The sequence below is a fragment of the Podarcis vaucheri genome, assembly GCF_965113315.1.
Source record: "Podarcis vaucheri genome assembly, chromosome: 12".
NCBI classification, from domain to species: Eukaryota; Metazoa; Chordata; class Lepidosauria; order Squamata; family Lacertidae; genus Podarcis; species Podarcis vaucheri.
The window spans coordinates 63,843,641-63,868,660 of NC_138750.1; the positions used below are offsets into that span (position 1 = coordinate 63,843,641).

At 47.4% G+C, this 25,020-nt stretch overlaps 1 protein-coding gene across 2 annotated transcripts; it reads left to right on the forward strand.

The window, feature by feature from the left end:
* The first annotated feature begins 639 nt into the window (after positions 1-639).
* On the forward strand, positions 640-13,350 carry FBXW5 (F-box and WD repeat domain containing 5). Of its 2 annotated transcripts, none has more exons than XM_082192414.1 (9): positions 640-735; positions 2,353-2,563; positions 3,720-3,877; positions 5,041-5,215; positions 6,168-6,316; positions 7,025-7,532; positions 8,634-8,781; positions 10,736-10,948; positions 12,413-13,350. In XM_082192414.1, the coding sequence occupies exons 2-9, from the start codon at positions 2,380-2,382 to the stop codon at positions 12,657-12,659; spliced, it is 1,782 nt and encodes a 593-aa protein (XP_082048540.1). In that variant the 5' UTR covers positions 640-735; positions 2,353-2,379; the 3' UTR covers positions 12,660-13,350. The 2 variants fall into 2 exon arrangements, with proteins under 2 accessions (XP_082048540.1, XP_082048541.1); XM_082192415.1 differs by lacking the exon at positions 640-735 and adding an exon at positions 1,006-1,145.
* The last annotated feature ends 11,670 nt before the right edge of the window (positions 13,351-25,020 follow it).

Consider the following 25,020-nt stretch of genomic DNA (forward strand, 5'->3'; position numbering starts at 1 on the left):
GGCTGGCACAAGGCACAAAACCACAGCTCGCCCCTATACACGAAGCCAAGCCAGAGCACAACTAAATGCAGCACAGCCATCTTCTCAGAAAAACTCTTCACAAGCTCAAGAGGTCAAGACACGAAAGCTTTAGCAACTAATCTTTGGTGTCTTCGGGTGTCTTCCCGTGTAAGAGTCGGGGTGTCTGTGCGACGTTTCGACGAGGTCTCACTCGTCATCTTCAGGCTGATGACGAGTGAGACCTCGTCGAAACGTCGCACAGACACCCCGACTCTTACACGGGAAGACACCCGAAGACACCAAAACCTGCATTCCTATACCCGTGAAAATCTACGAAAGCAAATATATATATATGTAACCTTAAAATTATTATAACAGTAACATAACGACCCATATGTTTTAATGTGGACCCATCTTCCTGAGTTCTCCTTCCCCCTCTCTCAATTAAACCCGAAACCCCCATTTAATTCTCCAATGCACAATATTCCGCCCGGAGGCGCCGCGCCGAGCTCCCTCTTGTGGCCAAACAGCGAATTGCCCCCCTTCGCCGTCTCCGGGCTCGTCTTCTCCCGCCGCGCCTGCGCAGGAAGAGCGGCGGACGACGGAGGGGAACCACGGAGACAGGACGCCTAGAGGGGTTAAGCATAGAGCCGGGAACGGAAGGCGGCTTCTGACGGTGGCGGCCGGAAGCGGAAGGGCCCTTCCGGAAATGATGTAGGGAGCAGCTGGTAGGAGGTCTGTTGTTGTGGGGGGGAAAGGGTGGGGGGAGTCGCCTGGGATGCGGGGGGAGGGGAGGCCGGGGGGGGGAGGAGGGGTCCCCAAAGAGATGCGAGGGGGAGGGGAGCCTGTATGGATGGGGGGGAGGGGGCCAATTTGGGGAATGGGGGGAGGGGGGCTGAGAACCAGAACAAACCAGTCAAAAGGCCCAAGAGGGGAGCTGGGAAGGGGGGGGAGAGAAATGGGGAGAGTATCTCTATAGGGGGGGGCAGGAGGCAGTTTTGGCTGGTTGGTTATTTATTATTATTTATTTCCTAACCTTTATGCACCCCTCCATTGCAGAAAACCAGCAAAAATAAGATAAAACTGACAAAGGGACCCACGGAGGGGAGGGTAGGAAGTCTGGAGATTCAGAGAAATCTCTAAATGTGGATATGTATTTTTTATTTTTCTAATTTTACGCTTGTAAAATCAAATAAAAATTATTATTTTTAAAAAGATAAAACTGCAAAATAGAGAGGGAACCCACAACCCTACTTTTAAAAACACACCATTGTGAAAATACTGAAGCAGAGGGCAACAGCCTTGATTTCCTAAGCATCTGGGTGAAGCTTATCTAAGCAGGGAATTTTTTTAGCAGATGGCACCTGCCTGGGCTCCAGAGGCAGGGAGCTCCCAAGTACTGGTGCTGCCACATTAAGCGACCAGGTTCTTGCCACATAAGACCTGTTCTGCAGGGCCAATTCTGCCACTGGAAGAGTGCCAGTCGGCACCAGGAGACACACAATCTGCTAGGTAAATTGGTCCTGAGTTGTTAAGGGCTTTATATGCTCATAGTAGCACCTTGAACTGGGCCCAGCAGCAAATTATCAGCCGGTGCACATCTCTGAGCAGAGGTGTTACATGCTGACAAGGCCTCACAAGGTTTGAAGCAGAAGGGAGAGGGGGTTACCCCCTACAAATTTCCAAGTTATTTGGCAACAAGCAGCGTCCGAAACTCCCATTGTTCTAGGTGCATTTTGCAACAATGAATTTCATTAGCGCAAGCGGTTTTTGAGCTCTGGGCACAGTAGGGCGCCTAAGATATGAGATTAAGACTGCAGAGTGGGAGGAAAGGAGGACCCCCAGCTACTCTGAAGACTGGAGAAGAGACCCTCTTAAGAATATTAGGAGGTGGGCAGGGGAAGGACTAGTCCATGTGAAAAATGAGCATAAGATTTTAGCTGCAGTTTATTCATTTTCAGCTTTGTATTCTTGCCATAAAAAAATTGGACATTCCATTGTTGCTCCCATAACCATGGTTTAAGGTGCCATTTAGCTCCTGGCTTCCATATCTCAGTTTCTAACTGGCAACAATAAATTGTACAGATTGCTGCTTGAGTTTGCTCCCCCCCCCCTTCCATCCTCATCCATTTCTCCTCTCATGTGTCTCTCTTTCTTGAAGAACGCAAGCCTGCAGGAGCAGGCACTGTTTTGTTTTCACCAACTGTGACCAGGGATTTGAACCCTGGTTTCCAAGTTCCTAGTCCAAACACCACACCACGCTGTCTCTCTTTTTTGTCGTAGCCGCTTCTTCGCCTACCGTTCTAGAGCATCCTTTGCCTAAACCTGTCCCCCTTTCCCTTGGTCTTGCAGGGCGCTTGGCAGTGACAGGATGCCACGATGGACAGTGGGGTTCTCCCTGACAGCATCCTTTTTGAGATATTCCTGTACTTGGACTACTCAGACGTCCTCTCAGCGGGGCTCGTGTGCCGGCAGTGGCATGCCGTGGCGCTGGACGAAGTGCTCTGGAAGGACCTTTTCTACAGATACTATCCAGTAGCCCGGGACGTCCCACGACACCCAGGTATGTCCTCCCTTGCAGAGCAGGCAGCCTCAAAACTGGAAAAGAGTCATTGCTGTGCCCCTCATCTGTTGCCCCGTACTGGGGTCAGCTCGGTTTGGAGGTGAGGCTTATAGCTGAGGAATGAGGAAAATTGGAAACAGACTGGAGAGTGAATCTCGCACTCAAGGCAGAGAGAGGAAGCAAGGAATCACACTTGTAGATCTTCAGCTGGGATAGCTCAGCCTGTAGAGCAGACAACTCTTTATCTCAGGGTTGTGGGTTCGAGCCCCACGTTGGGCAAAATATTCCTGCTTTGCAGGGGGTTGGACTAGATGACCCTCGGGTTCCCTTCCAACTCTACCATTCTGTGATAATCGCAGCAGAAAGAGCGGCCAGCTGGAATAATGCAGGATAGTGGAAATGCTGCCTGAGTCTTGGTCTCTGGGTATTTATTGATTTCATTTATTTGTTTGGAGCAGGGGTCAGCAACCTTTTTCAGCCATGGGCCGGTCCACCGTCCCTCAGACCATGTGGTGGGCTGGACTATATTGGGGGGGGGGGGGAATGAACGAATTCCTATGCCCCACAAAAAAACCAGAGATGTATTTTAAATAAAAGCACACATTCTACTCATGTAAAAACACCAGGCAGGCCCCACAAATATTTTAAATAATGCATTTTCAATAAAAGGACACATTCTACTCTTATAAAAACACGCTGATTCCTGGACCGTCCGCGGTCCCGATTGAGAAGGCGATCAGGCCGCATCTGGCCCACAGGCCTTAGGTTGCCAACCCCTGGTTTAGAGCATGTATGCTGGGCACTCCTGCTGAAAAGGCTCCTGGAGCAGCAATATATACAAACAAAACAAGACAGTCTCTGCCCCTGCAGGCTTACAGTCTACAGCACAAGACAAGCCCATGGCACACAAGGAAAGAGGGAGGAGAGGGAGAAGGAAAATCAAAACCTGGACACCAGTTTCTGAACAGTTGCTCCTGTGATGGCCAAATGCTGGCCCATTTCTGGGGCTGGAGGTGCCTGAGGGAGAGGCAGCCTGATGCAATGGCTGGCCCTTGAGGGAAAGGAGGCTTGGTGGAGGTGGTCTGGTAATCCCTTCAGATTTTCAGCAAGGGGTGGTGGGTCCTGCTACCCCCTCCTCTTCCTCTTTCCTCTGCAGCTGCCACTTCCTGGTATGGCGAGTTCCAGCGGCTGTCTGACACCATCCCCTGCGTGGAAGTTCAGACGTTGGCGGAGCACAGCGACCAAGTCCTCCACCTCAGCTTCTCCCACAATGGCTACCTGCTGGCCTCCTGCTCCAAGGACTGTACTGTTAAGGTGACGCAGGGCAGAGGGGGAACGAATCCTAACTATAACGCAGTGTGCTTCAAGCAGTTGAAGCTTTGCTCCGTAATCCTCACAGCAAGCCTGGAAGGTAGGTTGCTTGTTTTGATCCCTGCATCGGTGACGGGAATTGAGAGCAGAGAGACCCAGCTTGAGAGCGCCGCCTCAGCCCTGAAGAGAACAGGGTGATTTGGGCCCAGTCATCCTTTCTGCTTCACCTGCCTTGCAGGCTTGTTGTGAGGATGGCATAAGCAGGCGAGGGAGCCTCATGTGCGCTGGCGAAACCTTCCTGGACAAAAGGCAGGTATTGCCGTGGGTTGGGCTGGATGACCCTCAGGGTCCCTTACAGCACTAGGGTTCTGTGAAAGGGCGGGGGGAGCATTCTAAGGCAGGACTGTGTCCTGTACTTTAAATACACACATAACCTCTCAGGGTCATGAATTTGAGTCCCATGTTGGGCAGAAGATTCCTGCATTCCTGCAACTCTTCCAATGATTTCCCATAGAAACACTAAATTCTCCAACTCAAGATGAACTTTCATGGTCTCTTTTATACAGTCAAACCTTAGTCACCGGACATAATCCATTCCGGAAGACCGTTCGACTTCCAAAACGTCTGACAACCAAGGCGTGGCTTCCCTTTGGTGCAAGAGCTTCTTGCACTCAAACAGAAGCCGCGTTGGACATTCATGTTTGAGAACCAGAGCTTTTACTTTTGGGTTTTCGGCATTCGGGAGCCAAAGCGTTCAAAAACTGAGCCGTTCAAGAACCGAGGTTTGACTGTATTGCATCATTTCTGGAGTGGGTTTTGCTGATCATGAGAGGGACAAAAATCTAAACCGGGGTTTCCCAAACTTGGGTCTCCAGCTGTTATCATCATCCCTGACAACTGGCCCTGCTCTTTGGGATGATAGGAGTTGTAGTCCAACAGCAGCTAGAGACCCAAGTGAAATTGTATATCAGCGGAAAGCTGCACTGGGACACAGTGGAACATTTCAGAGGAGAGACAAGCAGAAGATTGGACCCTCAGCTCCTTAGAGGACATCGCCCGTCCTCTTCCAAGTGTGTCTCCCCAGCGATAAGGACTAGTAACTTAGAGCTGCCCTTTTGCTGCCCAGCCGTCTTGATGGCCCTCCCTTTCCTACTTTCTCTTGGCAGATCTGGAACAATGGCCTGCCTCTTTCCCTGCTCCACAGCACCAGCATGAAGAAGTACAACTGGAAGTACACCCAGTTCTCCCAGTTCAACGCAGACGATTCCCTCCTCCTCGTCTCTGGGGTCTTCGTGGGGCCCCGGACTACTTCCTCAGGCGAGATAGCTGTCATCGATCTGGGTAAAAAGCGACGGGCTTTGCTGTTCCTGCCTTGTCACCCCACAAAGCTTAAGAATGAGCTTCCTGGAAGTTTCCGTCCTTTAGCAGAGTCTGCTGGTGTCAGGGACTGGCTGGATGAGGAGGAACAGAGGGAAGTACCTGCCAGAGAACCCCCTAGGGAAGCCACAGAAGGGGGAGGCTCAGAGCTCGGGGAGTGGGGTGGTGGACTGGTCAGAGGGGGAAGGAATGGTTGGCTGCTGAAGAGGCAACAGGCTTTTGCAAGCAAGAGGAGCCAGGTGAAGAAAGCAGTTCACCCTCTGCAGAGGAAGCAAAGGCAGAGGGGAGAGGCGGCAGAAGCTGCACAGGAACTGGCCGCTCTTCCTGTGCTAAGGTCCCCTCTCCACTTGACCCCAGGGACATGGAGGGCGTTGCAAGTAGCAGAACAAATTATTATTATTATTATTATTATTATTATTATTATTATTATTATTATTTGTACCCCGCCCATCTGGCTGGGTTTCCCCAGCCACTCTGGGAGGCTTCCAACAAAGACCAAAAATACACTAAAATGTCACACATTAAAAACTTCCCTTCTGATGTCTTCTGAATGTTTGTTTATCTCTTTGACATCTGATGGGAGGGCATTCCACAGGGCGGGTGCCACCACCAAGAAGGCCCTCCACCTGGTTCCCTGTAGCACAGATTCCCTCCCACCCCCAGCATAGTTTTAAGGCTGCTTGAGAAACATCTATCTGTGGAGGAAGAGACTTAGAGCGAAGTAGAAAGCAACCGGCAACAGTTTGATAGGGGTCAGTCCTACCTCACAGGGTTGTTGTGAGCATGAAATGGGGAGGGGGAGAACCATGTGGCCACCTTGAGATCCTTGGAAGATAAAAGGCAGCTTTTAAATGTCATATTTTTTAAAAAAAAAATCCAAAAGGCATATTAGGTTCTCCGACTTTTCTCCTTCCAGAAAACTTTGCCCTCCTGTCCCGGGTTCGCAACAAGCCCTACGACGTGTTTGGCTGCTGGCTGAACGAGACCCACCTGATCTCTGGGAACCTGCACCGTATGGGGAACTACACCTCCTGCTCTGTGCTGTGGCTGAGCAACGCCTTCCAGGTGGGCGAGGGGGGGGCTGCCCACTAGGGCTGGACGAGATATTTGAAAACAGTTTCAAAGTCCATATCGTGATATCGGTTTCATAATTTCTGACCTGGCAATATATATTGCCAGTCATGGTCTGTGTGTGTGTGTCCTATGCAAAAATCACAATGTGGGGGAAACTGTGAAGCCAGCCAATGCCTCTCTGCAGCTCCATCCTTATTTCAGGCATCGTGATATATCAGTATATTGAAATGTTTAGCTGGTGATGCATCACGATGTAGAAAACCAAATATTGCCCTGCCATACTGCCCGGGTGCCGGGGGCTGTTGGCTTTTGCAGGGAAAGGGAACCAGCTACCTCACCATCCCTCTGTATTCGGAATCCGAGTGCATGCTTTGATAGGCAGCAGAGAAATGCAAAAAACGAGTGCGGGAAAGGACATCGTTGAGGGGATCTGCTTGCTCTGGCAATATGAAGTGTGTTTGGGCAGGGAAAACTCAGCCTTGAGCAGGCCTGGTGGAGAGGAGGAACCCAGCTCTGAGAGCACGACTTAATTTCTATGTGTGTGTAAAGCTAAGGCGAGGGGCTGCCTGCATAGAAGCCTGTGTGGTTTACAGGTGTGTTGGGCTCCCCTTTCGTGGTTTCCCCCGTGACCAAGCAAAGCTGCCTTAAACGCCACAGCAGGAGGAGACCCACAGCACCTCCCTCCTCTTGGGCTTGCAGGGCGTTGAGTCTGAGAACATGAACGTGGTGAAGAGGCTGTTCAAGATCCAGAACCTGAACGCCAGCAAGATCCGGATGGTGACCGTGGCAGACTGCAGCCGCTACGACCCTTCTGACCTCCTCCTGAACCATGGGGAGCACTTGGAGGGCGGGACCAGGAGCCCCTGCCAGGCCCCCAACCTCGGCAGCGACAGCGAGGAGGAGGAAGAGCAGGCGGAGGAGCAGCAGCAGCAGCAGGCCAAGCAGAAGGCAGCGCCAGAACCGGGCTCCTCGGGGGCAGAGAGCCAGGCGGGCGCTGGCAGTGGGCTGGGCCGCTTCCTGACGGACATCATGGAGGGGCGAGTCCGGCCGGTCATGACGGAGCTACAGATGGAAGCCAAAGTCGCCCAGCTCCTGGCGCAGAACAGGACGAAGCCCCCCGAGCCCAACCTGCTGTCCACGGAGGGGAGCACTAAGAAATACTTGATCTTCACCACCGGCTGCCTCGCCTTCTCCCCACACCAGATTGGTAAGCGGGGGGTATTTCTGTGGGGCTCAGGCAGCCCTGTTTAGGGAAGCTTTTAATGTTTGATGCATTACTGTATTTTAATATTCTGTTGGAAGCAGCCCAGAGTGACTGCGGAAACCCAGCCAGATGGGCGGGGTATAAATAATAAATTATTATTATTATTATTATTATTATTATTATTAGGCAGTGTGAAAAACAGCCTGCAAATGACTGCTAGCTGTGATAGCTGAGGGGCACCTCAAAGTTTCAGGGCTGCCTCTCTCCTACACTGGCTCCCAGCATGTTTCCAAGCACAATTCAAAGTGTTGGTGCTGACCTTGAAAACCCTAAACAGCCTCGGCCCAGGATACCTGAAGGAGCGTCTCCACCCCCATCGTTCTACCCGGACACTGAGGTCCAGCTCCGAGGGCCTTCTGGCACTTCCCTCCCTGCGAGAAGTGGGTTTACAGGGAACCAGGCAGAGGGCCTTCTCGGTAGTGGCGCCCGCCCTGTGGAATGCTCTCCCATCGGATGTCAAGGAAATAAACAACAATCTGACATTTAGAAGACATCTGAAGGCAGCCCTGTTTAGGGAAGGTTTTAATGTTTGATGTTTAATCATATTTTTAATATTCTGTTGGAAGTCATCCAGGGTGGCTGGGGAAACTCAGCCAGATTGGCAGAATATAAATAATAAATTATCATTATTAAATTATGTTATTATTATTAGTTTCTGGGGAGAAAAAGGGGAGGTGGTCGTCATTTTCATACTCCCCGTTTTCTGAAAGCAGGACCTTCTGGTCTGACCCCAGGCACTGAAGACTGCCAGAGACACACTCATGTAAAAAATGGAGACCCTGGTGTCGGTTTTTTATTTTGATAACATTGAATCATAGAGTTGGAGGGGACCCTGAGGGTCATCCAGTCCAGCCCCCTGCAATGCAGGGATCACAGCTGAAGCATCCATAGCAGATGACCACCCAACCTCTGCTTAAAAACCTCCAAGGAAGGAGAATCCACAACATTCTGAGGGAGACCGTTCCACTGTTGAGCTGCTCTTGGCCTCAGAAAGTTGTTCCTGATCTCCTTGCCTCTTGCCCCCCACCCTCTGTGTTCCCCCAGGGATCAAGCAGATCTCGCCTCACCAGATGACAACCGCAGGCCCTGTCCTTGGAGAGGAGAGAAACGCGGACAAGTTCTTTGATTCGCTCGACCACGTCATTGATTTCCACGGGCATATTATCGGCATGGGCCTCTCCCCTGACCACAGGTAAGGGGGCAGGCGGGGGGCGGGGCTGCCAACCATATGGGAGGAGGAGGAGGAGGAAGGGGGAAATCTCGTCCGAAGGGTAGGAGGCAGCAGGGTTCTTTTGCAGGCAGGAATTCCCCCGGTGTCTTCCCCGGAAGCTCCAGGGAAAGGAGGGTTGGGTGGCAGGGATGAGAAAGCCCCTTTGCCTGAGGCTGTGGGGGGATATGGACCCTTTGCTATTGCAGAAGACCCCCCACCCCACCCCCCATTTGTCTCCAGAAGGCCCAGGCAAGTTCGGTCCCCAGTGGTATCTGGGAAAGACCCGGCCTTGTTTCACACCCTGGAAATTGAATTGAATTGAATTTTATTATTACGGTCGCAGACCAGTTCCGGCTCACTTACAATATCAGGAAAATCATAAAACACAACAGGAATACATTGAATTGCAATTGGGGATAACAGAGACAATTCAGATATGGCAGCAATTAAATCTTATATATTAAATCTTGATCACTAAAATATAACCAAAAATTGTCATTTAAAACCTTAATCGTTTTGGTAGTACAGCTTGTTCCCTAAGTTTTATGGCAGACACACAGAATTTGGATCTCTAGATCTTTGTCCTCTACCCGGAGTTTTAGACAGACACCCTGGAGAATGTGGTCTTGGGAAGTTTAAAAGGGGAAATCCACTCATCCTTCAAACGGTTGGGAGATTTGGGACAGATCAAAGGAAGTCCTGCTTCGCACAGCGCCTAGTGAACCTGTGGAACTCCCTCCCACTGGAAGCAGGGTTGCCCACCGGCCTGGATGGCTTCAAGAGAGGATTGGGCAAATTCATGGGAGAGGAGAGGGCTGTCAGTGGCTGCTAACCAAGATGGCTCTGCCCTCTTGGAGGCAGCTGTGCTTCTGAGGACCAGTTCCTGGAAACCCCAGGAGGGGAGAGGGCTGCTCTTGTGGTCGGATCCTGCTCGTGGGTTTCCCTTTGAGGCATCCAGTTGGCCACTGTGAGAACGGGATGCTGGACAAGATTGGGGCCCCTTTGGCCTGATCCTGCAGGCTCTCCCTACGTTCTTCGTCATGGAAGGCGATCTGCTGGGGAGCAGCTTGCCAGAAGAGACAGCCCAGTCTCCAAGGGGAGGCACCCTCCCTGTGTCAGGTGCAGAAGCCTCTTCAGAGCGACAAGAACTTTAAAGAGCCCCCCCCCCCTCGTCGCCACCTGTGCTGGTCACAGTCCTGAGCTTTAGCTGTTCTTGGCTGAATGGATGAAGCTGCCTTATCTCAGGGGTCCATCTAGCCTTGTACCGCCTGCCCCAATTGGCAGCAGCACCTCTTCAGGATTGGGGGCAGAGAAAGGTCTTCTTCCCCCCTTAACTGCTCCCTTTCCTGGGTCATGAGGAGGCAAGTGGGGGGGGGAGCCCAGTGAACCCCCTCTTCCAGCGTGGTGTAGTGGTTAAGAGCCGTACAGTGGTGCCCCGCAAGACGAATGCCTCGCAAGACGAAAAACTCGCTAGACGAAAGAGTTTTCCGTTTTTTGAGTCGTTCCGCAAGACGAATTTCCCTATGGGCTTGCTTCGCAAGACGAAATGTCTTGCGAGTTTGTTTCCTTTTTCTTAAAGCCGCTAAGCCGTCAATAGCCGCTAAGCTGCTAATAGCTGTGCTTCGCAAGACGAAAAAACCGCAAGACGAAGAGACTCGTGGAACGGATTCATTTCGTCTTGCGAGGCACCACTGTAGTCTCATAATCTGGGGAACCGGGTTCGTGTCTCTGCTCCTCCACCTGCAGCTGCTGGGTGACCTTGGGCCAGTCACACTTCTCTGAAGTCACTCAGCCTCACTCACCTCACAGAGTGTTTGTTGTGGGGGAGGAAGGGAAAGGAGAATGCTAGCCGTTTTAAGACTCCTTTGGGTAGTGATAAAGCGGGATATCAAATCCAAACTCTTCTTCTTCTTTTTCCTCCCTGCCTTGCCTGCAGGTACTTGTACGTGAACAGCCGGGCTTGGCCCCAGGACTCTGTCATTTCTGACCCTTTGCATCCGCCCCCCATCGCCGAGGAGATTGACCTCCACGTGGTGGACCTCAAGACCATGACGGAGGCCCAGGGACCCTTGCGAGGCCACCGGGCGCACACTCCCAGCAACGACTTCTTCTTCATATTCTTGGATGTCAGCAGAGACTTTGTGGCCAGGTGAGCTGCAGGAGGAGCTGGTTAGCGTCCTTTGGTCTGTGGGGTGGAGTGGGGGTCCGAACAGCACTTCCCTGCTCTTTTTTCAGCCTTTCCCTCTGCTACCCTCCCCTCAACCTGAATGCCCTTCCTCACCGCAGTGGCCTGCAGGCCGTCGCGAGAACCAGCAGTGGGGAAGTCCAGTTTGGCACCTGAGCCCCCGGCTGACGGACCCGCTTTACTGAAAATGACTGGCCTTTGGGCTGACCCTCAATGCTTCTCTCTCAATGCAGGCTGCAGCTACAGAGCTCGTTGCAACAGCTTTTGTGGATGCCTTAAAAAAAGAAAGAATTGCTGGATTTAGTCCTCATAATCACAAGATTTTGAGGCTGAGAACATCAATAACCGAAAGGGCTGTCTCTTCTCTTCTCTTGAGCAAAGGAGGGGAGGAGCTTCCTGGGACAGATACTTGTATAAATTAAATCAGGATGTTGATTGATTGATTGATTGATTGATTGATTGATTGATTGCCTTCCCTTCACCGCAAGATCCCAGAGCAGGGTACAGCATTATACTGGAGTAGGAAAATAATGCCAAGATATTTCACATCTGGCAACCAGTATATGAGTAGACAAGTCTGAAAAGCCCAGGACACAAATTTTCACAGCCCTCTAGCGACTCTGGTGCCTCATTTACCAGAAGTTAGGTACAGTCGTACCTTGGTTGACGAACACCTTGCGAGTCGAATGTTTTGGCTCCTGAATGCCGCAAACCTGGAAGTGAGTGTTTCGGTTTGCAAACTATTTTTGGAAGTTGAATGTCTGACGGGGCTTCCAGGGCTTCTGATTGGCTGCAGGAACTTCCTGAAGCCAATCAGTAGCTGTGCTTTGGTTTCCAAACGTTTTGGAAGTTGAACAGACTTCCAGAACAGTTTCCGTTTGACTTCCAAGGTACAACTGTATTTAGCATTAACTATGGAAGTGCATACTTCATTCTGAACAAGCAAAGCTTCCTGATTTATATTTTGCTCTTGGAGTCTTCGTTTGGTCAGAATCGAGTATACAAATGCAGAACTAATGCTAAATACTTTACTTCTGGTCAGTGAGCCTATGCAGCTGCTAGAAGGCTGTGAAATATTATGTCCCAGGCTTTTTAGACTCATCTAAATATGTACTATCTGAAACCCAAGGAGTGCATTGGTTACGAGATGTGAAAAATATGGGCATTATTTTCAGCTCTCCTACCCCACTATTAAAAACAGTTTTAAAACACCTTGCAACCGTAAAAACAAGGTGGATCCTCACTGCAAGCAAGATTTACCTGCCCCTGTAGTAAAAGGCCATTTGCCAGACCTGGTACCAGCCACTTAGTAATAATACTGAGGACTAGAATCTTGATGTCTTCTGCAGCCGCTCAGTGGCGACAGCCTCTGCGGCAGAAGGCAAGTCCCCCCTTTGTTACGACCGTTCTCTCTCATATTCCTCGCAGTGGGGCGGAGGATCACCACGGCTACGTCTGGGACCGGCACTACGGGATCTGCTTGGCCAAGCTGCAGCACAGCGACGTGGTCAACTCGGTGGCCTTCAGCCCCGTGGAACAGGAACTCTTGTTGACGGCCAGCGACGACGGGGCCATCAAAGTGTGGCGCTCCCCCCGCACTGTAAGGCTCCTTCAGGCTGAGAAGCCGCGGCCACAGAAGCTCTCCTTCTCTTGGGTTACGAACCGGAGGAGGTGAACCAAACCATCATGGCCCTGCAACCTGCAAGGTCACCGTGTCTGCTTGCTGCGGCCGGGCTCCCTCGTGAAAAGCCCTGCCGTAGACAGACATCGGGCCCAGTGGCCTGGGGTGAGGTCAGAAGGTGGTTCTGGAGTTTTCGGGTGGGGTTCGCTGGCTAAGAGGGGAAACCCATTCGGCTGCAGTTGCCCTGGGCTCAAAATGGTTAGGGGTGCAGATTTTGACACCCGGGGCTGCCTCAGCACAGCTATGTGCTTCCACCACTGGCGTCCGTTCAAAATGGCTTCTTCATGAGAACCAGGAAGTGACCTCTCCAGACACCGGAACAACTCTTCTTTTCTTATCTCTGTGGCTGCGATCTCCGGGATGAAGCAGGCACCATTAGGCAGTTGAATTCACATGCGTATACTCCGTTTGTTTCCATCGCTCCCACCACCATCACCCTCCGCACAGCCCTGGGCACTGGCAACCCATGCTATGGCACTGCTTCTCAGTTAAGGCAACTATGGCAGAGCCCTGGGGAAATCGCAAGAGGGCACAGTATTAACATGTCGTACCAGAAACCTCCAAGCCCCTCTCTCCTGCCACCCAAACGCTGATCTCCTTCTGTTTCCATGGGCAGAAACAGAAACGTTTCCACCGTGCTCCTGTTCTACAGCCGATCATGAAATAGTGCCCTGGCCGAGCCCCTCCCACAAAACACATTTAACTTATTATTTTCCCTTGGGACCTGGAACCCTACGATCCGGCAGGTTTGTGTTTTAGCCAGGTATCAGTCTGTGGGGAAGCCTCGCACTCCAGAGAGTCCAGGGTCTCTGTCTCTGCCCAGTAAGCCAATCGGAAACCTGCCTTTGGCTGTTTCTGGGCTGAGCCGCCACCTGCTCCCCGTTCCCTCCTGGTTGCAGAGCTCACCCTGGTTTGAGCACCCTGGTTGCAGAAGCTCTGTGCTTTTGTCCAGAGCACTCCCAACCACCCACTTTGCCTTTACACAGAGGCCAGGAGGGAAAGAGAGTGTTGCCGAGCGGGGGGTGGGGGGTAGGCAAGCACAGTGCCAAATGGGGAGGGAATTTGAGGATTAGATTTACCTTTTTCCTAGCTGCCAAGTCCCTACTTCCTAGTTCGGATGTATCTCTGGGTGCCCCATCTGGCTTCCTTTCACCACTTGAAAGCTTGCGTGGAAATAAAGCAGCCTCTCCACAGACCTCTCTCCTGGGTGTACCTTTTGGGCACTTCCCTGCTTCCTGCGGCATCCCTGGAAACGTGGGGCTTCTGTTTCCAAAGGTGTAGCAAGACAGGGCTGCTGAGCCATTAACAGAGATCAGTGGAGCCATTTAAAAATAGATTTCAGAAGCCTGGGAGCTTGGAGGGCGGGGATGGCGGGTCAGGGCAGGGAAAGGAGCTATAAAGGAAGAACAGAAATAAAGGCTGGTTGGTTGTTCTCGTAGGTCCTCCTGAAGAACAGGGCGGGAGAGATACTGGCAGATATTGGTCCAATACTGTATTAATTGCAGAGTCTGGCTCTCCTCCTAAGATGTGGCAAAGTATTTTCCGTGGCGTTGCTAGAGGGTGCACTTTGAAAAACCCACACGAAAGATTTGCATGGATCAAAGAATTGGAAAACTGGCATAATTACAAGTAACGGCAGAGACTGTTCCTGCTGGATACTTGGATCCAGGTTTTGGGTTTTTTCTAGAGAAAGAGGTGGTGGAACTTGCTGAGCACCCACCCAAAGTTGTTGAGCCCCAGACACTGTGACGCCCCCCCCCCCCAGCACACGGCTCCAAGAGCTGGTAGAACGCACCAAAGAGGTGCTGGAACTCTGCTCCTGTGAGTTCCAGCTGGGGAAAAAGCCCTGCTTGGAACCACAGAATTGTCGAGTTGGAAGGAAGCCCAAGGCTCAGCTGGTCTAACCTCCTGCCATGCAGGAATTCTGTGAAGAATATTGAATGTGGGGTGTATATGAAATATGAAAGAAGACTCTCAAACAACAACAAAAGCCCCATTCAGTGTTTTAAAAGAACAGTTTAAGCAGTTCCAACAAGTGAAAGCATCAGCCCTCTCTGTCACAGTCCGGTTCACGGGCGATCGACGTCCCGGCAAGGGACATCAGGACCAGGGGCAAAATGGCGGGGTGGGAGCAGGAACAGGGTCCAGAAGCCAGGAAGCCAAGAGTCCAAAGGTCAGAGAGCTGGGAGTCAAGAAGCCAAGGGTCTGAGGCTCAGGAAGGAAGGAGTCACGAAGTCGGGGGTCCGAGGATCAAGATGCAAGGAACCAAATGCAGCAAGGCAGGGAACATGTTGCTGTGGCAAAGAGCTTGGAGGGAATTGCTGACCTTATATCCCCTCCCAGCTCTTGCCACCAGGTGCTGTGAGTTACCAATCAGCCTCACCTGTGCGGCCGTGCCTTGCCTCTCCAGAACAAACTTCGGAAGGCCCCAGTCCTGCAAAGTCCTACTGGTCACAGGGCCTGGCTCCTGCATGCACACCTGACACTCTCTCTGCTTTGCAGCTGGTGCTGCAGCCGGGAGGTGCAGATTGACTGCAGGTGCAGAGATCATAGAATTGTGAAGGGACCATCTACTCCAACCCCCTGCTCAGCAGGTGCAAAGCTAGCGGGAGGGAGGGATAGTTGGAGATGGCAAGCAGACAGGTCTCCTCTGACTCCCCTCTCTCCTGCTGACCACCTTGCCACAAACAGCAGTCTCTTGCTACCCGGAACCCAGTGAGCTCCGACCAGATGCAATTTTGGCTTTAGGTGTGATCTTTGAAACACAACCCCCTGTGTCAGTTGCAAACCTAATGTAGAAATAAATATCTAGCAGTAAGAGCTGATCAGCCATGGGGTGGAAAGTGGTGGACATTCCTTCCTTCATTGGAGGTTGGTTGGGTGGCTGGCTGTCGTATATGCTTGGATTGAGATGCCTGCATTTCAGGGGTTGGACCAAATGATCTTCAAGGTTTCTTCCGACTCGACAAATTCCATGATTCTTTCCAAAAAAGGGTGCATGTTCAGTTTTAAGTGTTCAGGGTGAGAGTGAATTTCGAGCAGCAAGCACAAGAGGCTGGCATTTTAAATATTTTGAGTGTGACTAAATACAACCTATCAGCGCTTAAGAATACAAAAAAACACCCACATCTTTTTTGAGCAACTTCTGCCTGTCTTGGTGGTAGTCCTTATTTGTGAATAAAAGAAGGAAATGGCGAAGTGGAAGTCTGAGATTGCAGCTTTCTGAGAATGTAGATGCACATCAGAACCGAGGGCGATTGTAGCAGTTTTTGCATCCTGAAGTTTAAAGTTAGGAGATGACCTTCTCAGAGGGTTTGTGCTATGAACCAGATTATATTGTTCACATGGCTTGTTTTCATATTATGGGAACACTTCTCAGGATTATGTTGCCCCTCTCCTTAAACAATGATTAAGTAGCCACAAAAATCTTTACGTTAGGAAACATTCCATTATCTGGAACGCACCAGAGGCTTTTATTCATTTGTTTAGGAGCACGTGCTGAGGTATAAACAATTTGCAAACCGGACTTGATCCAAATGCTCCATCTCTTCTTCCAGACTCCAGAACCAATTTCAATCCATGTGCAAACACTGAAGGTTTACGGCGTAATTCTGTACTTTGGTGCTACGTTTGCAGTCCTTGATGCAGCCACCTTGGAGTAACCACCACAGAACTTAGTGGAACTTACTTCTGAGTAGGCAAGGATAGCCTTGCCCTGTTAAAAAAAAAAAATTGGGCTGAAAGAAAAATTGCATTTGGCTTGCACTGTGGGTCTTGAAACTCTGCCTTCGGTGAAATTGGGACCAGTTTCGTGGCAGGCAAACCATGCCCCTCTGTACCAAAATTTTGTGTGCTGGGGGCCCTCAGCTCTGCCTCCCATGAGCTGCCCTGCCTCCCCACAAAGTCCAGCAATCGCTGGTGCTTTGCTGCGCTTGCCCACATAAAATAATAATAATAATTTATTATTTATACCCCGCCCATCTGACTGGGTCTCCCCAGCCACTCTGGGTGACTTCCAACCAAATATCAAATACAGGTGTCTTTGAAAAGTAAAATAGTTGTTTATTTCCTTGACATCTGCTGGGAGGGCGCCACTACCGAGAAGGCCCTCTGTCTGGTTCCCTGTAACCTCACTTCTCACAGCAAGGGAACCACCAGAAGGGCCTTGGAGCTGGACCTCAGTTTCCGGGCAGAACGATGGGGGTGGAGACGATCCTTCAGGTACACAGGACCAAGGATCACAGTCTCACAAAATTGTAGAGTTAGAAGGGATATTGGGGGTCATCTAGACCAACCCCCTGCAATGCAGGAATCCTTTGCCCAAAGTGGGACACAACCCTGAGATTAAGAGTCTCCTGCTCTGTCAACTGAGCTACATTCGCTGACTGGGAATCAAACCTGGGCTGCGGCAGTGAGAGCACTGGATCCTAACCACTAGGCCACCCACAGGTGATGGTCTCTGCCTGCGGTGGAAGCAGATACTCTCGCATCATCGGTCCCCCTACCTCCCTCTCCAGACTGGAACAGGGGGCAGGTGCTGAGATGATTTACAGCCACGAGTCAAGCGGAAATCGAGCCTCCCTTCCTGAGTTTTTGCTCACTATCAAGTCTCAGGAGATCTGGGACAGGTATATAAAGGAAAAAAACGGCTTGCAGTTGCATGAACGCTGCAAGCTCAGCCTGGGTTGCGGCTGCTGTGCTGGATTGAGTTTCGCTCCATTTTGCAGAGCTAATGGCCGGTCATTGGGCTTCCTGCACAATTTCTAGGGTCTGTCTCTGGTCCTGCATTTTGGCCAGGAAGGACACCCCTGCCCAGAGAGGCTTTTGGAACTGCAGTCTGCCAGGGAAGGTCCTGAGGGAGCCCAAATACATGGCGAAGTCAAACAGGAGGAGGAGAATTACAGCAGTGCCCCTACCCTTAACCCAAATTGGCAGGAATGAGAGTGGCCAGTCCCTCACCTCTTTTTATTAATGCCCCCAGACACCCCTCACTTCATCTCCTCTCAAAAGCCAGACCAGGCAAAGCAGGAAGGGTTTTATTTTCTCAAGCAAATAACCACGTTGCACCTTTCCTTCCTTCCCCATCTATGCAGCCATCCCCCAGCTGCTGCCCAGCCCAGGGGCAGCTTCCTCAGAGCAACCATCCTTGCAAAACTGCGAAGAAGGTTGAGCCAGGAAAATGCCAGCAAGTCAGGGCAAGGAAGTCTCAGAGGTGGCATCATCCAGTTGCCCTGCGCGTGGCCGGGCTAAGCTTGGCCTGAAAGCCACCTCCCTGTTTTGCTTTAGAAGCAGAGTAGGGCCTTGAGCAAGGGCAACTCCTTTCTCAGGGCAGCAACTAGCTGACTGGGGTTAGGGACTGCTAAGCTGCAGCTGTCCCCATGTTGCTAGCCCCCACCCTGGTTTCCTACCCCCCTGAGCTGCCAGGTGTAGGAAGCCTGGCTCTTTTCACCCTCCCTTTCCAATGATTCAGCACTTGGTGACTCCTTGCCCCAGAGCATGTACAGAGTAACACCCACATTGGCTGATCACATACCCTCCAAAGTGTCCCTATTTTCCTTTCTCTCTCTTTTTTAAATTCATTTTTATTCAATTTTGCACTTTAACAATCAAATCACATTAAATGTTCCAAATGTTACATATCAAATAATCCAAATATTCTGCCAGATTATAAATTTTTAAATAGGACTTCCCATGCTTCAAGTTCGGAAGGCTCTGATCATCTCATACATCTACTGCTTTTCATAGTCATTTCCGATGGTTCTTTTAATTCTTTCTGTTGTTAGCCTTCCTTCTTTCACGGCCTTTGAGTTATTCCCACAAGTGAGTTGAAACAAGCAATGATATGTTTCTGTGTGGATTTTATGTCTATGATTCCCCTCTATATGTTTACAGCATCTCAGCCACCATCTTCACTCAGTTCTGATGAAATCAAGTCTAAGCGTCTCCTCATTATTTTTCCCAGACCAGTTGCATCAAACATTAGCCTTTCCAGGGCAGGTTTACGAAATCAAACTGGAAATACAAATATAATGACATATTAAAGCCTCCTCTCCCCCTATGGCTATTTGTAATTCTGCAGCTCGGTCTTGACTTCCATCATGGCAGATTTCCAAATTAAAAGTGTGACACAACTCCTACACATATTCTAGGAAACCGTCCAAAGTTTTTTAACATCTCTCCAGCAGCTAATGAGAACCTGCTTCTGTCTAATATCAACAAATTGGAGAATCTTTTATCCTCTTCCAAGCAAATCAAAGATCAAAAGCCTTAATTATATAATATTGTTATTTCCACACAGTTTATAGTTTTTTAGAGCCATATTTATGTCAACAAATACAAAACTTTCCAGGCTCGCTTGGTTAATGTAAACGGTACTTCGGGGGGGGGGCGGGGTTTGCAGAATATTATATTGAAGCAAAGTACAATAGTAAGAGAGGCTTAAACCCCCCCCCCCTTTCCGTTCCATTCCAACATACCAACTTAGATGTTAATCCTTCTTCCACTCAGTCTTTTAATTGGCAGAGTAATTGCTCACTCCTTGCTCGAAGCATGTCCAAAACTTAATCTCATGTAGCGGAAAAACATAAAAGAGTATTAATAAATAAAAGATTGGGGCTTGAGTTTATTGCATCAAGTAAAGAAAAAAAGAGAGGGGTGGTAATCTATGTAAAACCTCAGTTGGAGCCAAAACTGCTTTACAATGATGAAAAAGGTTGAAGAGTGATTATAGAGGTTAAGATCAATAATGAAAAAATGATAGTTATTGGAATTTACGCACCAAATGAAAGAAAATCCAAATTCTATCAATTCCTGGGGGGGGGGAGTCATAGAATATTTAGGAGGGGATTATATTATTAGGAGATTTTAATGGAGTAGTTAATCCAAACATGGACAGAACAATAAAGAAGAAAGAAAAGCGGCAGAACAAACTTCCAACTACATTTTTCCAATTACAGATAGGTAGCCGTGTTGGTCTGCCATAGTCAAAATAAAAAAAATCCTTCCAGTAGCACCTTAAAGACCAACTAAGTTAGTTCGTATGCATGCACACGAAAGCTCATACCAAGAACTAACTTAGTTGGTCTTTAAGGTGCTACTGGAAGGAATTTTTTTATTTTTCCAATTAATAGAACTCCTGAATTTGTTTGACGCTTGGAGGTTTAAGAATCCAACAGAGAAAGAATTTACACATTATTCAGAGCCACATAAATCGGTGGGACGAATCGACGCGATTTGGACAACAAAGGATTTATTAAATAATATTACAAAAGCAGAAATCCATCCAAGGACAATTTCAGATCACAGCTCACAGATCTGGGTTAACTTTAAAGGAAAAGAAGAAAAGGTTAAAAGGTGGCAACTTAATGAGAGTATGCTAAACGATGAAAAAACTGTACATAAGGCCAAGCAAATCTTAGAAGAATATTTTAAGTTTAATTTAAATCAAGGAATGGATCTAGAGACGATTTGGGACGCGGGTAAAGCCATCATAAGAGGCTTCTTTATCCAACAAAACGCATTCCAAAGGAAAATAAAAGAGAAGAAGAAAATGGAGATCTGGGAGGAAATTAGAAAAAAGGAAAGGATCCTTTTCCAAAAACCAGATGACAAACTAATTAAGCAAAGTATAAAATTTTTACAGACGCAATTCTCCATGATAATAAATGAAGAGATAGAATGGAAGATAAAATGGTTGAGACATAGAAATTTTAAGTTTGGCAAACTTCTGGCCTGGCAATTAAAGAAGAAAAAGGAAGATAGAATTATCAATAAAATTAAAATTAAAGACAAATGGATTCAAGAACCAAAGGAAATTAGTAAAAGTTTTGCTAGTTTTTTCGGAAAACTATATAAAGAAGGTCCAGAGACTCTAGAAAAAATAATTGATTATTTGGGCAAAAATAAACTACCAATAATACCTAAGGAAAAAACTGAAATCTTGAACTCACCAATAACAGCTATGGAGGTGCAACAAGCTATACAGAGATCAAAATTAGGAAAGACACCGGGCCCAGATGGTCTCCCAGCTAATTACTACAAAAAATTAGAACAAGTATTATTTCTTCCCATGAAAGACCTAATGAATAATATTCTGGCAAATGGAAAGCTACCGAAAACCTGGAAGGACAGCTTTATTACTCTTATCCACAAACAGGGAACAGATGCCTCAAACATGGCCAATTACAGACCCATTGCACTGCTAAATAACGATTACAAGATATTCACAGACATTCTTGCAAATAGATTAAAAATGGTGCTGAAAGAGGTAATTTATAAAGATTAAACCGGATTTCTTCCCGGACGATTTATGCAATCCAATATTAGATGTGTGATTAATGTATTAGAATATTTGGATATTAAAATTGATAAACCAGCAGCTATTATGTTGGTGGACGCTGAAAAAGCTTTTGACAATGTGTCCTGGAGGTTTATGAAAAAATTAATGGGAGAAATTGGACTGGGAGAAAATATTTGTAAAGGAATAAATGCCATCTATTCGGAACAATATGCAAAATTGATCATCAATGGAAGAATTACTGAGGAGTGCAAAATAAACAAGGGAACCAGACAGGGCTGCCCACTGTCACCACTGATATTTATCTTGGTGATGGAAGTCTTGAACAATCAGATAAGAAAGGATCAGCTTGTTAAAGGCATCACTCTGGGAAACAAAACATATAAAATTAAAGCTTTCGCAGACGATCTACTTGTTATGACTGAAAACCCTAAAGAAAGTCTGAAAAGGGTGCTGGAACTGATTAAAGAATTTGGAGAAGTGGCAGGCTTTAAGTTGAATATAATAAAAACAAAAATGCTTGTTAAAAATGTAACCACAGAAGAAAAGGACGACTTAGAAAAAATATTGGGCCTGAAAATCTCCTCAAAAGCGAAATACTTGGGTATTTGGATCACCCCCAAGAACATAAACTTATTTCAGGATAATTACACCAAAACTTGGTTAAAGATTAGAAAAAACTTTGTAACCTGGAGTAAACTAAAATTAACATTTCTGGGTAGGATTTCCATTATAAAGATGAACGTGCTTCCAAAATTAATCTTTTTATTTCAAATGATTCCAATACTGGGCGAAGCAGGTTGTCTCAAGATATGGCAAAGGGAAATTTCCAAATTCCTGTGGGAAGGGAAGAAACCTAGGATTAAACGCCTGATCTTAATAGACATAAAAGAGAGAGGAGGCTTTTCCCTACCCGACCTAAAACTCTATTACGAGGCAGCCTGTTTCACCTGGCTAAAAGATTGGTGCACGTTGCAGGATCCGGACCTCCTGGACCTGGAAGGTTTTGACAACTGTTGGGGATGGCATGCCTACCTAATATATGGAAAAGCAAAAATTCATAAAAATTTTACCAGCCATATAATAAGAAGGTCACTCTTTGCTGTATGGGAAAAATATAAAGATCCGATGGAGCCTAAAGTCCCGTGGTGGACTTCTCCAGTAGAAGCCATAGCAGTAAAACGGAAAAATACTCAGGAAAGCTGGCCAACATATAAAATACTTCTAAAAAATGAAGATAACCAAATAAAATTTAAAAACTTTGAGGAAATAAGAGACCACATTTCAGACTGGTTCCAATACCATCAGTTATTTGAAAAATTTAAATCAACAAACAAAAGGGGTTCTCAACAGAAATTTCCCGATTCGAATCTGATCTTCTAAATTCTAAAAGAAAAACTCTTTCCAAAACTTACCGACTCCTCCTTGACTGGACAGTCAAGGAGGAGGAGGTAACAGTGGCAATGGTGAGGTGGTCCCAGGATTTTGGCCATTCAATAACCATGGCCCAATGGGAAAATTTATGGAAGATCAATTGGAAATTCACAATTTTTTACACGATTAGAGAGAACTTTCAAAAAATGCAACATCGATGGTATCTAACACCATGGAAACTTTCAAAAATGTATAAAAATGTGTCAAGTAATTGTTGGAGATGCAGAGACTCAGGAACATTCTACCATATGTGGTGGACATGTAGGAAAATACAGGTATTCTGGGAGACTATACATGCAGAACTGCAAAAAATGCTAAAGATCTATTTCAATAAAAAACCAGAGGCCTACCTCCTAGGAATAACAGATTTGGATATTCCACAAAAGAGGAAGGGTATCTTTTTATATGCGACGACGGCAGCAGGAGTTTTGACCGCAGCAAAATGAGTAATGAAATCCCCTCTATACAAGATTGGATCCAAAAGCTGACAGAATATGCCGAATTAGATGGTTTATCAGAAAAAATAAAGAATAAATCAAAACAGGAATTTGTTTCTAAATGGGAGGTTTTCAAAGAATATCTGAAAAATAAATATAGTAGTTTAAATTCTGTTGCAGCATTCGAGGAACTTCAGTAATAGTTGCAAGGTAGATATAAGAAATTAGATTTATTGAGAATAAGTTTAATTATGAAAAATATGTGTATTGGCAATAAGTAATATGAATTTGAAATATGGAATAGATGGGAGGTTGGGTCTTTAGTGTTAAAACCAATACATGTTTTATTGTTTGCTAAGAAAATTATGTGTCTATGGTTACTTTTGTAATTTGTGTGTAATTTGGTATTTGGGTTTTTTGTTGTTGTTGTTTTTCTTGTTGTATAAATAAAAAACTTTATTTAAAAAAAACTTAATCCAATTTTTCATCTTAAGAAATGGAACTTGATTTGCTCGCAGAGACTGCGTCCAGGAGAGCCAGACTCTCTTGGGGGCTTTCTATCCAGTGCCCCCAGCCCCTCCTTCCTTACGAAATTGGGGCTGTTTTGTTGGGTATCTGCGGATGAGACTGTGTCTTCCCGTACCCTGGGAAGATTTTGGGAGGCTGATTACTCCCATCTCAGCCTCTAATTACCCCGTGGTATTTTCAGCCATCTTCCGTGGCGCCTCAAGCGGAAGTCAAAGTGTCCCTATTTTCCAGGGACTGTCCCAGTTTCTGATTTGATTCCGAAATGTCCTGCTTGTCCTCAATAGGACTTCCCTATTTTCATCAGAGAAATGTTGGAGGGTGTGGGAATAGGAAAAAATTCTGAATCAGACCAAATGGCAGAAAATCCCATTCAGCTGTAAACCCATGGGTTTTCCAGGGGGCGGGGGCGGCAGGGCAAACAGAGGTTTGGATAAGTCCTACATCTTACATAAAACATTGGTAACCTCCAATATATGAACCTATACATCATATTATGGTGAGCATACTTCTTCCCCTCCCCATTTTTTATCCTCACTACAACCCTGTGAAGTAGACTTTGCTGGGGGAGAAAGAGGGAGAGATTCTTCAGGGAGATTCACAAGGTTTGAACTGGGGTCTCCCCAGTCTTAGCCTGAGACTCCAATCCCACACTTGGGGGCCTCATTACTGCATGTCTGGGTTGGTTGGTTGTAGGTGCTTTTTAAAGCAGATTACAGACAAGTAAGTGAAAGGTATAATCATCAGTAGGGCAGAACAAGAAGTGTGGGTCACCTGATTTACAAGATATCCAGAAACATACATCTATAACTGAACACATCAGAGACACCGGAGTACCAATAATAAAACGCTCTATATTACATCATGGGAAAAAATTACACCAATTTCAGTTACTTATCCCAAATTTCTTGAGAGACTTGTGGAAGGGACAAAAGTAGATTTTCCTCTTTTTTTCATGTATTCAAGAAAATACCACCAAACGGAGACAAAAGCGATTGCCTTTGTTTTGACTTTCAAAAAACGAATGTGCCGCTAGGTTTTTCATGTAATGTGATGGTTCATATATTATCCACCATAATGAGGTGTTAATTTCAGACAGTGTTTTCCATCTTTGGGCAATCGACAGTCCTGCAGCAATAAGAAAGTAATTCAACAAGTCTTTTGATTTTGCATTTTTATTCTCTAATAGTAATAATAATAATAATAATAATAATAATCATCATCATCATCCCAACTTGGGCAAGAACAACATTTTCTTTTGGGATCTTATTTATTTCACCAAAAACCCTCTGCCAAAACTGCTGCACCCCTGTGCAGTTCCACCAAAGGTGGTGGTAGGTGCCCTTCATGCCACAATTCCTCCAGCCATCCAGAGATGCACTCGAGGACATTGCTATGTTTGTGTTGAAGGCACTCGATTATCTCTTTAGACCAGGCTTCCTCAAACTCAGCCCTCCAGATGTTTTGAGACTACAATTCCCATCATCCCTGACCACTTGTCCTGCTAGCTAGGGATCATGGGAGTTGTAGGCCAAAATCATCTGGAGGGCTGAGTTTGAGGAAGCCTGCTTTAGACCTTCTGCATTCCCCATTCTGCCCCAGGGGCTTCAACATTCTGGGCACGTTCTTAATACAGTCCAAGGAAGCAGATTCTCCCCCACCT

What these genes read in the sequence shown, in the direction of transcription:
- FBXW5 (XM_082192414.1), top strand. Translation starts at nt 2,380, where the DNA reads ATGGACAGTGGGGTTCTCCCTGACAGCATCCTTTTTGAGATATTCCTG. An exon ending in GATAGCTGTCATCGATCTGG is followed by an intron (nt 5,216 to 6,167) that starts GTAAAAAGCGAC and finishes TTCTCCTTCCAG; the next exon opens with AAAACTTTGCCCTCCTGTCC. An exon ending in GGCCTCTCCCCTGACCACAG is followed by an intron (nt 8,782 to 10,735) that starts GTAAGGGGGCAG and finishes CCTTGCCTGCAG; the next exon opens with GTACTTGTACGTGAACAGCC.